At 43.3% G+C, this 13955-nt stretch overlaps 1 protein-coding gene across 1 annotated transcript in view; it reads left to right on the forward strand.

The window, feature by feature from the left end:
• The first annotated feature begins 1186 nt into the window (after nt 1-1186).
• The window catches only part of pcnx2 (pecanex 2), a 28108-nt gene continuing 15339 nt past the window's right edge, over nt 1187-13955 (forward strand). Inside the window, exons 1-17 of the mRNA XM_028007237.1 lie at nt 1187-1663; nt 4313-4515; nt 5126-5243; nt 5339-5375; nt 7317-7774; nt 7882-8079; nt 8497-8970; nt 9045-9216; nt 9341-9491; nt 9565-9707; nt 9902-9980; nt 10961-11096; nt 11500-11642; nt 11803-11956; nt 12679-12711; nt 13273-13444; nt 13581-13691. Coding sequence (XP_027863038.1) covers nt 1511-1663; nt 4313-4515; nt 5126-5243; nt 5339-5375; nt 7317-7774; nt 7882-8079; nt 8497-8970; nt 9045-9216; nt 9341-9491; nt 9565-9707; nt 9902-9980; nt 10961-11096; nt 11500-11642; nt 11803-11956; nt 12679-12711; nt 13273-13444; nt 13581-13691 — 2935 coding nt within the window. The 5' untranslated portion in view covers nt 1187-1510. The remainder of the gene's footprint in view (nt 1664-4312; nt 4516-5125; nt 5244-5338; nt 5376-7316; nt 7775-7881; nt 8080-8496; nt 8971-9044; nt 9217-9340; nt 9492-9564; nt 9708-9901; nt 9981-10960; nt 11097-11499; nt 11643-11802; nt 11957-12678; nt 12712-13272; nt 13445-13580; nt 13692-13955) is intronic.

A 13955-nucleotide genomic window follows, 5' to 3' on the forward strand; every position in this document is an offset into this window, starting at 1 on the left:
AAGCAAGGAAGAAAAAGAAGGGGGGGAACCCTTATGGCAAAAAAGTATTCTGGCCATTATTTTGGGAAGTTGACAATTGCAAGGCTATTAAAAAAAATCTATATTTTTAAATATAAGTTTTGCTAATTCCATGAAAATCACCTAAATTAAAATACACAAAGTATATCTCCTTAATTATTCAATCTAAAATATATCACTGCCAAAAAAAAGGTCACACTTTAATATTTCGTTGGCACACATTAAATTTCGATTGTTCTCGTTGCTTACAGAAAACTGAATTCTCTTATGAAATGAAAAATATCCAAAGCTACTTTGATTTGTATTCATTTTTATATTTATATTTATATTTCAGTTGTCAGAATAGCAACAGTAGTGTTACTGCAAATTTTCCCCTCAAGGCTGTATTTTTAATTTTACTTAGAAAGCAAATTCCAAGTCTTCCCATTTAGTAATCATTCTCAGTGTAAGGCACTTGTCTTAGGAATATGTTTCTACGGCCTCCGAATTTAATGTGTTATCAGACACTACAACGCCAACTCATTTAGTATAAATCCAGATTAATTGCAGCAGAGGCAGAAACTAATTGACATAGTTCCCCCAAAATATAAATTTCTTTGGTCTGTGTAAAAAATGTCATAATATTTTCTATTTAATAAACATCCAAACCATTGCTACCTTTGCATTTAGCAATTGTTAACACTATAGCTAATGATCATTAGCTGGAGGCAGTGCACCACCGACGGATGATACTCCTGTACAATGGAAATGTTTATGTTCCTAGTTCTGTTTCACACCGGAAACCCATTAGTGGTTCGCCACTTCCAACCTCCATTTACTATGTAAACAGTCATTGGCTTCAGTGTAAAAGCCCATCAAATTAATTTTAAAGTTTATTAAAATTGTGCTTTTTAGTGAAACGGCATAGCGTTTTAAACACCGAGGATTTAATTAAGCACTCACACAAGAAGAAAAGGTTTGTTATCACAAAACAATAAGATAAATATTGTTATCTCATATTTTTATGCATGGTATGCGCTTGAGCTTCTGACTGATAAGAACGCCATTTTGGCAAGAAAGGAATGCGAACAGTTGCCTTGCAAAATGTAGATAGGAATGCTGTTTGATTATGTGACGCGACGGCCTGCCATACCGCCTCGCATCCCGAGCAGCGGAGGTGGGAATCATAATAGAAACGACGGAGAGGGGAGGAGAAAGAGAAGAAGGGAAGGAGCTGTCAGCGCTACGCATCTGTAGGAGCGGAGGAGAGGGAGGAAGGGGACAGCCGAGCGGGTCAAGATGAGATCCGCGGAAGCAGCGGCGGACAAACGAGAGGACCCCGTCGAGAGAGACCGAGGATGAGAGAGAGGGCTCCGGGAGGACTGCTGCATCGCTCCAACATGGAGGCGCAGTGACAGCAGCTCACGTTAGAGGAGATCCATCTCGTCGTAGCCTTGCAGCATCGTCGTCCCCATCGCCGTCCGTCCAGAAAGCCGAGCGGAGAGGAGGAGACATGGGCTCCCACGTTGTGCAGACCCTGCGCCAGGGAGTGTGGGCATCTCTGACCGGCGGCTGGTACCACGACCCGGACCAGAACAAATTCAACAACTCCTGCCACCTCTATCTGTGGATATTCCTGCTGATGCTCCCCCTGTCTCTGCATCTGGTGAGCCTTTCGTGAGCGGATCGTGATGTTCAAGGCCGCGAAGGTTGCTGCGAGGTGTGTGTGTGTAGCGGTGTGTGTGTGTGTAGCAGTGTGTTCATGCGCCCGTTTACTCCGCGTTGGATAAACAACCGACAGATCTGCAGGTACGTGATGTCGCTCGCTGCAGCGCCCAGAGATTGCGAGCATCGCGGGTGGAGGGAAGAAAAAAAAAAACCGGGCAATGTCGCACTGTTTTTCCCTGCATGCAACGCATGGCTGCTCCAGGATCTGACAGCAATGAAAAAACAGTGTTCATGATGATGATGATGATGATGATGATGAGTGCTACACAGGCTCCATCAGTTAGGATTCTTTTGTTAAAAAAAAAAAAAAAAAAAAAGCATCTGTCTGTTATTTGCCTTTATTTTCTGATTTCAAACAAATGAAACTGGTTTCATAACAAATATGTACAGCACCATCCAAGAGTGCTGCCACCCCATTAATTGAAGATTGACCACATTATATTACTAAACGATTCTACAGTGTATCATTTGGCTCTGCGCAGTCAATATCATGTAAGATCCAAGCTGCTCTAATATTAGCTGCCTGTCTCTGCACATCCACAGGCTGCTTTAAATAGCTTAAACTCACTCAGATTGAACGGAGAGCATTTGTCAACTTTAACTGTGAAGTCCTGCCACAGAGGATGTGTTTGATGACGGCCAGGACTTTGACAGAGCCATTCTTACACAAAAATATGCTTCGATGCAACATAGCGCTGGTTTGTCCTTTCCCTGTTCATGAAATTTACACCCAGTTGCACTAAACATGCCACCATCATGTTTCACAGTGCAGGTGCTAAATAGTTTGGTCTAATCTGCTGGAGCAGCTTCTTGTGACCAAAAATAAAAATGACTTCTGTCAACTTTCTTTTCTTTCTTTTTTTTTTTTTAGAGTTTTAGTATCTTGGTCACTTGGTCATGCAGGCTCAAAAATTTGGATATTGTGAAAACGTTCAATATGTTTTCGTCACTAATTTCTGAAAGTGAAAGTTGTGATTATGGCTTACAGATAGCAAAAACCCAAAGTCCACTGTCTCAGAATATTTGAATATTACATAGGATCCATTTTGGAGTAGCGGTTTTAATGTACAAAGGTTTTGTTTTGAACATGTGACCGTCTACACCACCGTGGGGAAGCCTGCTGACCTGACAAATGTCCAGCAGACACTTATCGACACCCTCCACAAGTAGGGTGAGCATGGTTGCTCGCAGAGTGCCGCATCCAAGCATTTTTATGGAAAGTTCAGTGGAAGGAAAACGTACAGTAGGAAAAGGTGCACTACAAACAGGGAGGATTGTTGAGCAAAATCTATTCGAGACCTTGAAGAAGCTTCACAAGGAGCCGGCCGAGACAAATCCTGCTTATGATGTACAAATGTTGCATTTCTAATGGCAAGCCAGTCCTGAACCAGAGATGTCAGAAGAGTCTTACATGGAACAAGGAGTTAAAAGGAGCACATTTTTTCCTGAATCCTGACATTCCTGTTTAAAATATCCTTTTTAAGGGGCCACATGAAATAATGAGCCATAACAATCAAAACTGGAGAAATAAAAGCTTGACATATTTCAGTTCATGTGTAATAATATGATATATAAGTTTCACTTTCTGAAGTGAGAAAAAAAATGTCAACAAAATATGATGCTGTATGTTAGGTGTGCACATAGTGCAAAGTGCAAGTCTGCCTAAAATTAGCTAAATTTGTTATTAGCAAACATAATTTGAACACATGGCGCCTGAAATATCAGACCCTACGATGAAAAAATGTTTCTTTGAACCATCTTAAAAAATACTCTTCGTTTGTTGCAGTTAATTTTACTAGTTTTGCTTGAGCAAAACTAACAAAATCAGAGTCATTTTTAAAAATATTTGCTTCAGAGTGGCGCATCCAGTGAAGCCTTTGCTGTTAGAGTATTGCACATACTCAACCTGTGATAGTGATTGCAATTTGATCAATTGTGCAGCTTTTCACCAACTGCTTACTTCTTCTTCCTCTCCCGGATTTATTGAGTGTACGGCTAAAAGTTGCCCCGTCAGCAGATTCGGTCGTCTGAACCGTGAATCTGCTCAGATGATCAAAGCCTGCGGGTTGTTATTTTAAAACCTATCTTTGATTTAAACTTCACTTCAACAGTGTATCCCTGATCTTTCTGTGACCCTTGGGCTTTGCGAGGCTGTTTGTTCAAGAATACTCTCCAACAAAGCTGGCAGGCATTCGCAGAAAAGTTGGATTTAGACTGAGATAAAATCACGCAGAATTGGTTAGATTTTCTTGGTCAGGGTAAAAGGTTTCTGAATCCCAATGCACAGCACAGGCACTGCTTTCTGGTCTATCGCATGAAATGCCAATCAAATACACTGATGTTCATGGTTAGAAAATACATGATACATATTTTTTGCAAGGCACTGTACTGACATCCATTGTGTGCCTGCCAGAAGTCTTTTAAGTAAAGCGTGACTCATCTATTCACGCTTTTTTTTTTTGCCCTCAGCTTTCAACCTCCGTGAGAGAAATATATTGCAATAATTCCCCCATACCCATATTTATCACATCCTGATCTTCACAGCATAAACTTCAAGTCTTAAAAATCTCCTTGCATTCTCTTGCAGGCCCTGCCTCCTACCACCATGGCCCTGAGCATCTACTGCACCTCCATCACCGTCTTCTTCGTCCTCATCAAGCTGGCCAACCACCGGCTGCACCTGATGTTCGACGAGGGCGAGGCGGTGGTCCGCAGCAGCCTCTCGGACCTCAGCAAGGCCCAGGAGAAGAAGAGCAACGCCTCGGACTCCTGCCAGCCGGCGAGCATCAGGTATGGGTGGGGAGGTCAGTCGGAAGTCGTAGAAAAACACAAGATTCCTGTTCAGCGATCCAGCCTTTCTATGGCCTCTGTGGCTGAAGCTGCAGGTCTGTCCGGATGATGAATGTGGAACCTACACCAGGAGGTTCAACCTCAGATGATGCGCAAAAATATACATTTAGCCTTTAATTCTCAGTTTGCGTTTATTTATTTATTTTTCCTCAGTACTGTCTGTCTTTCAAATCAAATTGGCTTTATGATCGAGTGTTTAAGACTGGAATACACACTCCCTCACTTTGTCTCAAGAGCCTCAGCGTAGCTTTGGAGAATGTGTGAACTAATTTCAGTGATTTTCGGTCAGCCTGTCTTGCTGAGACGTGCGTTCTCTGAGCAGAGCCTTATAGAAGGAAATCCATCACTTCTTCCACTCCTTCTTCTACTTCTCCTTCTCTGTGTGATGCATTGAGATGAGATGAAAAAAGCCAAGACGCAAATAGCTTCAGCCTCAGCATTGATTTGTCCGTTGTAGCATTCGCATGATTTTCTCTAAAAGTGAAGCAGTGATTTATGAACTTCCACCCGAGTCCTCACTGTCTCACGTCTTCCCGATTTCCCCGAGCAGAAAGAGCAGCACGCTTCCCGACAGCGTCGCTATGACAACTCTGGCCCGCAAACGTCCCAGCCCGGTGATCCAGGTGACGCTGAAGCAGACGGAGACCGACCCGGGACTAATCGGGGTGGTAAGATGGACTGCACATGGATGAAGTCACCGGCGTGTTGACCTTTTTTTTTTTTACAACCTTGTCTTGTTGTTTGTGAACTGTTCTCCGTACAGGACTGCTCAAAGTCAGACGAGAGGAAATCTGCAGAAGGTAGCGGCCATCTTTCTTTAGGGTTTGAACCCACAGATCTGCAACACTTACAGGAATTAAAGTCAAACATAAAATATACTGTGGTGAATTTTTTGGAGCCCCCGGTGTGGAAAATGATGTGGAAAAATCTTAAATTAAAGTAATATTTGACTGAATTAGCATGATCTTGCAATAAAAATGAACAAAAAAACACTTAGTTTTGACCGAGGGATGATCTTTAACTATTGAAATCCATAAAAAGTATTAACCTCCTCCCTCCCACATCATCACAAAGTCCCCAACTTTGCTTCAAAGTGTGCATGGCATGCTATCCAGCCTTTCTCCCTCTTGCCTAACGCACTGAGTGGCTCCACAGACGATGCGGCTTCATAACTTCCTTTTCTGCAAAACGCATCACAGTCGTAAATTATCCTCAGACAAACACAGAAAAGCTGTCCAGTTATCCTGCCAGCAGGCCCAGCTGACTGCTTCCAGTAAATTTATGACCTAATGCACTGGCAATTAGACAGAGCCCAGTCAGCTGGTTGAGAAAAAAAAAAAGGAAATTAAAAACAACTCTGGCACATTGTAACAGATGGCCACGTGTTTGAAGAAAATGTTTTGTTTCTGCTAACAATATCAGTCATCCTACCTTCAAATCTGTGTTTCATGGAAGATTTATGTGTCTGGGAAGTATTGCTTTACCCGAGGATGGGTTTATAAACGCCAGAATAAAAAAGAAAAAGTCAGTGCATGGAAGAGAGTAGAGGGAAAAACCCATTTGATGAAGTCTTTTGGTGCATAAACACTGATTTAGGTGTTCATTGATTTTATCCCAGGATAATTTATTGTGGCTTTGGAACTGAAGGACATCCGGTGGGTTGTGTGTGCAAACTAAATCTACACCAATAATAGCGAGCAGGCCTGACAATTTAAAGGAGCCCTGTGAGGATGAACTGATTGTAGCTTTTCTGAAATCAAATTTAAAAGAAAATGTTTGAGCTGCACCAAAACATCAGCTGTGGATCGGAGTCACAGCTGGTGATCAAAAACGGAAAAATCTGATCGTTTTGTTTGTTCATTGAACACACCGTGTGCCGGGCTACCAGGTCTTACTGACAGCAATACTCTTTAAAGTAGAAGTTGGCTTGGAGTGAAGACAAGTGTTATTTTCAGTATCATTGAGGTATATAAATAATTCTTTACATGCCGTGGAGATATAACGTAGCTTAAATGTGTTTGGTTGTCTTTTATTGAAGTTACTTGAGGTGGTTAGTCAGAAACTGTGCTCTAATATTAAATATCTAATATCTAAACTGTGCTCTTAATATTATCTTGTTACTTCAAGATAATATTAATAAAGTAGAACTAAAACAATTCTGAGGAAATACACATTTTTACTCAAGTAAATGTTAGGAAACTCCAGAAGTGCAGAGCTGTGTAACGCAGGCTGCTCTTTCTCACACATTGCTGCTGCTTCTGGAGCAAATATCAATAATCACTGATTGATCAAGCCAGAAAGGCTTTCTACGGCTACTTTCTGTTTATTATAAATTCATAAATATGAGAGAATAAATGAACAAATGACGGTAAGTTTTATTTTTTCCCTTAAAATGTCAAGTTGAACTCAACAAATTTTTTATTTAAGAATAATCTTATAGAAGAAAATGAATATGGTCCAAAATAACAAACTGTGAAAAAGAATGGAAAAAAAGTAGAGTTATGATTTCTCTCTTTAAAAAGGACAGAAGATGCTTTTGTATGCTCTGTTATTTTTGGGAAGTTTTTGACAAATTCCTGTCTTATCTTGGCAGTTTAATCTTCAATCCATCTTGAAAGTTAAAAAAGTTTTTGTTGTCTTTTTATAGGTCTTAAAGATAAATCAGAGCCTCTCAATTATGTGAATAATTGTAGGATTACAGAGTGCTGCTCAAGTTTAAGTAGGGTGTGTTTTCTGTTCAGGCTGTGGCGATGCCGCTGCGGCAGACCAAGCCGTGGGGGAAGACCCTCGGTTGGATGCTGAATTGTCCCCTGACGATTTCTCCAGCCCCAATCCGGATCAGGACGCCCCGCTGCTGCAGGCCCAGCAGAGGTCCCCGTCACGATCCGCAAAGGAGGAAGCGGAGGTGACTGAAAATAGAGCTGCTGCGGTAGAAGGAGGGGACGTTCAGAAATCTTTGACAGGAAGTCGGTCAGGAGAGGAATCGACTCCAGAGAGAAACTTAAAGCAGGACAGAAGGGAACAAAGGGAGGATGACGAGGCTGCAGATGAAGGTTTGCCGCCTTCAAAGGGAAGTGAAGATGAGAGCGAGGAAGGCAGCGAGGGCCTGAAAGAGAACTCGGATGCCAACAACAACTCACTGGGGACTCCAAAGGATGACCAGGGCGAGTCCATAGACATCGCAGAGTCTCCTCCACAGGTGAGCTTTGCATGTTGTCATATTAAGGATTTTTGATGTGGGGCGGAAAGAAAAAAAACTCATTATTCACTCAGATGTTCACTTTGCTTTCCTGTTCTGCTCTCTAGGCTGAGCTAGAAGAGGAGGAGGCGTACTGTTCCGATGAGATTGAGGTGGTTCTGGTTGATAACTCCAGCCCCGGACCGGAGTCGGCCCATCTGGACGACAGCGACACGGTGAAGATCATCATCACCATGAGCTGTGACCCCCAGACGGCCGCTCAGCTGGAGGAGAGCGTCAAGCAGAGCCTGCTGGAGAACGCTCAGGTACGACGCAGGCGGAACCGTCGCCTAGCAACAAGAAGACCCCGGGCTTCGAATCCTGGCATGTCCGTCCCGCTCATGCATCAGTTCTCTCTATAAGGCCATGGATGTTGCAGACTGTAAATGTTGGTGTTTTACCGTTTTTTACCATAAATGTTATGGATTATTTTTTCTCTTTTTACAGTGTGGTTATTCCACCTTCCTGTTAGTTTCACAGTTTTTTTTATATAGTTAGTGCACCAGGCACCAGTCATAGATTTAATAAAGTATGTTAGTAAACGTATCTCTTTGAGTCTGAATTGATCATTGCATCCTTTTAATACTGAGCCATAAGATGATATTTGAAAACATCTGAATATGACTCAACGTAAATAATATGGTACACCTGACCTAGATGTGTCCCTGTTTGTGCCCTGCAAGGCTCAGAAGGATGCGGGAGAATGTCACATCAAGATCCCTGTCATCACCTTCGACTCCCCCGAGGAGGAGAAGAAGGGAGAGGAGGCGACGGGCTCGGAGGACGAGCCCACACCCAGACAGCCGCAGCACGTCACGAGCCAAAGCGAAGAGTTTCACCTATGCAGAGAGACGATGAGTTCGGAGTCCAACACCCTGGAGTGCCCGGACCTGGAGCAGGAGCAGGGCGGGCTGCTGATGAACGAAGACAGCACGCCCAGCCCGCAGCTGACCAATGACAACAGCTCGTCTGGTGTCGACGTCTGCTCCCACCCAGACGACACGGACCCTCTGGAGCCGATCGCGGACTCACAGGGGTTCCTGCGTCTGCCTGCGATGGTGGGCCGCTATGGGCCGGGAGGAAGGACCCACATCCGAGGCCTGAGCATGGACAGCGGGAAAGACGCCGTCCTCCTTTCGGACCGCTCACAAAATACAGTACGTTAAATGGACTCTTCTGTCTACGCCATCCATCTGTGAAATATACTCAAACCTGCTTTGCCTTTCACCAGACCACGATGACCAGCTCCAAATCCGACCTGGAGGCAAAGGAAGGCCAGATTCCCAATGAGTCCAACTTCTTGGAGTTTGTTTCCTTGCTAGGTTCCCTCAGTATGAGAGGAGGGAGCGCACAGGAAGAGGAGGAGAAGAAGAGCAAACAGAAAGTGGACCCTGAAGAAGAAGGTTAAACCATCAAACCAAAGATAGAGCTTGCATGCTATACTGTCAGCTATAACCCATTAGTGCTTGCAGTGGAAAAGAAAAGCAAAATAACAAAAGCAGGTATCTCTGTCTCTCCTGTATTCAGATAATCGGAGTGCAGCTCTAGGGCCGGATCCAGCAGCAACAGACACCAGCGCTGACAACACATCAGAGCGACCCAAACCACCCACCAGTCTCCCAACGAACCCACCGCAAGCTATAAAACCCACGCACATCCCTATCGTCTCTCCTGACAGGTAGGCGTGCTCGTGAAGTTAGCAAAAAATACCAGTCGGATTCACACAAAGAGCTTTGTTTTTCCTCTCGTAGTCCGCAGACAGACAGAGAGAAGGATCCGGACTACGACTCCCTCCCATCTCAAACCTCCCAGTCCGAGAGCTCCATGCTGCAGGTCATCTGCAGACCTGAAGCCACCAGTAAAGAAGAGGCCTACACCTTCCACACTGTGCACAGTAAGAACCGGACAGTGTTTTTGTCTGTAAAACTGACATCCGTGCATTCAGTGTATTTTACATCTAATTGCCGGCTTCAGAAACGGATTAAATAGCATCTTCCAACGTGTTCAGCCAAATGACTCACCAGTGACCTCATATCTGGACAGGAAGACGTCTGGACGATCTGAACGTGTCTGTGTTTGTGTGATCAGGAGACAGACCTCGGAAGCTGTATGCAGAGAGAGCCCTCAACCTGCCGCTGGGAGCAGAGCTCATTACAGGCAACATGTGGTACGCAGGCCGCCGATTCCCCTCCATGCACCAAGCTCTCCTCACCATTTTCTCCTTTGCTGACACAAGCTTCCCTCATTGTTGTGATGCATTTCCACCTGCATGTTCTCGAACGCTTCCACCTGGTTTTCCTGAAGTCGTCTTGAGATGTTTAGCTTTTCATTTTTTCCAACCTTCTACACCGCGCCGTATTCGTACCATTAAAATTTTGTTGTGCCACAGCCACAAAATTCAATGTATTCAATTGGGATTTCGTGTGATGAACCAACATTGTGCATTTATTGAGTCCGATATTGTTGCCTGTTGTTCTGTTCAAAATGGCTGAGGCTTAGGTGTCATTTTTAAAGTCTCGCTAATGGATAAATAATCTACTTCAGGTCTGGACTTAATTCTCAGCCATTGGGATTCAACCTTTTTGCCACCCGGGCCAAAATTGTCAAATTCAGAGAACTCGTTGCCCACAGAACCATATCTTTTTTCTTTAAGAAAAAAAAAATCTAATAAAGGCAAAAAAATTATGTATTTTTTAATCTGCTCAATAATAAACAAAACAGAATATTTCACTGAAATGAAAAAGATACATTTAAAAGTGGAAAAAAAACAAAACTGAAAAGAGATTTGAATCACCCACAGACCACACAAAATCATTCTGAGGGCTCCAGATGGCCCAAGCGCCACATTTTGGACACATTGTAGATCTGAATGTATGGAGCTTTTTTTAACCTGTTGGAAAGTGAGCCTCAGTTTCACATCTTTTGCATTCTGCAACATCCCTGTCCTGCCATTAACAGTAGGGATGGTGTGTTCAAGGTGATATCCAGTGTGGACCTTTCTCCACTCGTAGTGTTTGGCTTGTGGCCCAAACGTTCTGTTCTGGTCTCCTGTGATCTGAGCGCTTTCCTCCACGTGTCCGCTGCATGGCTCTCTGTAACAGTCTTTACATGTTACCACGGTTACAGTGTGATCCGTTTGTTCTTCAGCGACCTGCTGTCGACTTCGTCCAACTCGGAGTGTCAGGACGGCGCAGCGGGCGCTCACACCGACTGCCCCTTCCAGCGACGCATCATTCCCGCTCACAGGCTGCGGCCACGGAGGACGCACCCGGAGATCTTTCCGGTCTTCATCTTCTTCTTCAATTACTAACTAAAACTATAGGAAAATAAAAAGTAACAGTATCTATTGCTGTTATTTTATCTACTCACTTTCCTCCTTTTACAAAGTGATTAATTGATGTGTCCTTTTTCTTTACATTTTTCTTTCTTTCTTCGGCTTCCTTCCCTCCCTCCTTCCTTCCTTCCTTCTTTCTTTCTTTCCTTCCTTCCTTCAAGTTGAGTCTAGAATTGTCCAGAATGCTTGTAAACATTTTCTGGCTGCTCTGCCAATCCTAAGTATTTTCACTAAATGAAAAACAAACATGTTGTATCCACACTCTAGAACATTCTGACACTTCCTGTTGTTCCTCATTAAAAGATAAGCAGGATCTAAATATGTCCATGCTTATGATTTTTTTGTGTGGCAGGAGGAAGACTCCTTGGATGAATCTTCGGAGACGTCCACGCAGGAGAAGCCGACTAGAAAGGTTTATTACAAACTCCAGCTGTTTCCCGGGAAATGGGTCAGTGTTTTGTACGATCGTCTGACCCTGCTCGCGCTTTTGGACAGGTAACTCCCAAAACATGACACACGCTTTAAACATAACACACTCCTATTTCGACTCTACAGGCGACAGTGTTTGTGCTTTAACCTGTTTTGGTCAGTTGTGACAATCGGCGCCACTGCTGTGACCCGTCCCTCTTCCTTTCCATGTGCTGTTTTCCGAAAGAAACCAGGATTTTCTGGAGAACGTCGCAGCGGTTTTCATGGCCTTCCTGGTTTCCTTTTTGGGTTTTGTGCTTCTCAACCACGGATGCTTCAAGGACTTCTGGGTCTTCCAGTTCTGCCTGGTCATCGCTAGCTGCCAGTACTCCTTGCTGAAGGTAAACAGGGCTATATGGTGGAGGTGTGTCAGCCTACAGAGCAGGTTTGTGATTGTACATTGGAGTTTTAATAATGCATGTTAACTATACTTTATTCAGGATCGAATGATTGTACCATAAGCAAACTGAGGGATTTTTAAAAGCAAAAACTGTCTGAATTCTTGGTAGATTCTTTCTCATTGAAATTAATTCAATCAGACCTGGAAATATTATTCATCAAACCTCAAATACATGGTGTCAAGGTTTTGTTTTTGTTTTTGTTGTTTGCTTTTGGGTCAACATTTTGTGCAGATAGACATCTACCCTTTAGCATGTCTTGATATCACTTGTGGGGTGCCACAGGGGTCAGCTTTGGGACCTGATCTATTTGTTGTGTGTAATTTTTCTTTTGCTACCTTGAAGAATTTCTTAATTTTTTTTTCTATAGTTTGGACAAAATTAATAAATTGACATTATTTTTTGACATAAATAAATCTTATTAAAATTATACGGTGTGTGGTGTTTGAAAACTTACCCAGAGGCTTAATTTGAACCTCTTGTGCAGACAAGAGGAAGGAAATGAGCTAGCTGCTTTGCTCTGATGTTACTATTACAGCCATTGTATTTGTATGCTTTCCATTAGCTGCTGTTTATAATCAGTAAGCTCTAACTCTTAGACCTGACCTTTGCTTGACCCCGCGAGGCGTTCTGTCTGAGCTGAAGTCGTTTGTTTGTTCTTCCAGAGCGTCCAGCCAGATGCTGCGTCACCAACACATGTGAGTCTGTTGTTCCTTTCTGAAATATTACAAAACAAAAAAGAGAGAAGAGGATAAAACCCTAGAAACAAGTGAACACCCGGCATGTTGCTCTCTCTGTTTACTTTTTCTGTCTTAGATACTTGACACCACAATAAAAAATAAATCTATTTCAAGGTACTGAATTTATATTTACTGAAGACGACCTCCTTCTGGCTTCAGGTCCTGTTTCTGTCGAAGCAAATGTAAAAAAAAAAAAAAAAACAAGGCCTTAACAATGAGTAAACATCCTTCCTGTTTGATATGTGTTACTGTGTGTTTGTTTCTAATACCTTGTGGGGACCATTTTCCTGACACATGCTACGTTGCGGGGACCCACTGCTCCCTGTGGGGACTGAAGCCTGGTCGCTGTTTTTGGCTCAGGGGTCAGATTTAGGACTAAGGTGTGAATTGAGTTTTGGTTAGGGTTAGGAATGCAATGGTTAGGGGTAGGATTAGGGTAAGGTTTAGGCTGTAGAAATGAATGGAAGTCAATGGAAAGTCCCCACAAACATAGCCACAGAAACATGTGTGTGTGTTCAGGGTCACAACCAGCTGGTGGCCTACAGTCGAGCAGCCTACTTCTGTATTTTCTGCGCTCTGATTTGGCTGCTGGAGCAGCTGCTGAGGAGGAAGGACCTGCCGGTCTCCACTCTGTACGGAGTCACCATCATCTGCTACGATGTCCTGAGCTTCATTCGGAACGTTCTAGTTGGTAAAAGGCAGAACATAAGCGTACTGTAGTTTTATTTGCTTCTCCGTGTTTTCAAACTCATTTCCTGTTTTTAAAAAAAGGAAAGGTTTTTATTTATGGGAATTACTAAGAAATGTTTGTTTTGTGCGTGAACCAGGTTTTACCTACTGCTTCCCGTTCGCCTTCCTGCTGGGCCTTTTCCCTCAGATCAACACCTTTACCATTTACCTGCTGGAGCAGATCGACATGCACTTCTTCGGAGGAACGGGTCAGTAATGGCGATGAATGGACGTCTCAGAGTTGACCTTTAAAGCATTTCTCTCATCGTGTTTTGCCACATGCTGTTGTATGTTGAAAATATTACGCCACAAATCCCAGCTGCATCAAATTAATCAAACCTACCAGTGTGGGTTGATCAGATTTATCCCGACAGTGACCTCGTACCATCGTCAGATTATAATTCTCATGTCAATAATCCCAGATTCATGCAGAAAAACCCCTTTACGTAATAATATATGGAGCTTGAGCAACT

The sequence above is a fragment of the Xiphophorus couchianus genome, chromosome 22 (genome assembly GCF_001444195.1).
Source record: "Xiphophorus couchianus chromosome 22, X_couchianus-1.0, whole genome shotgun sequence".
Lineage (NCBI taxonomy): Eukaryota > Metazoa > Chordata > Actinopteri > Cyprinodontiformes > Poeciliidae > Xiphophorus > Xiphophorus couchianus.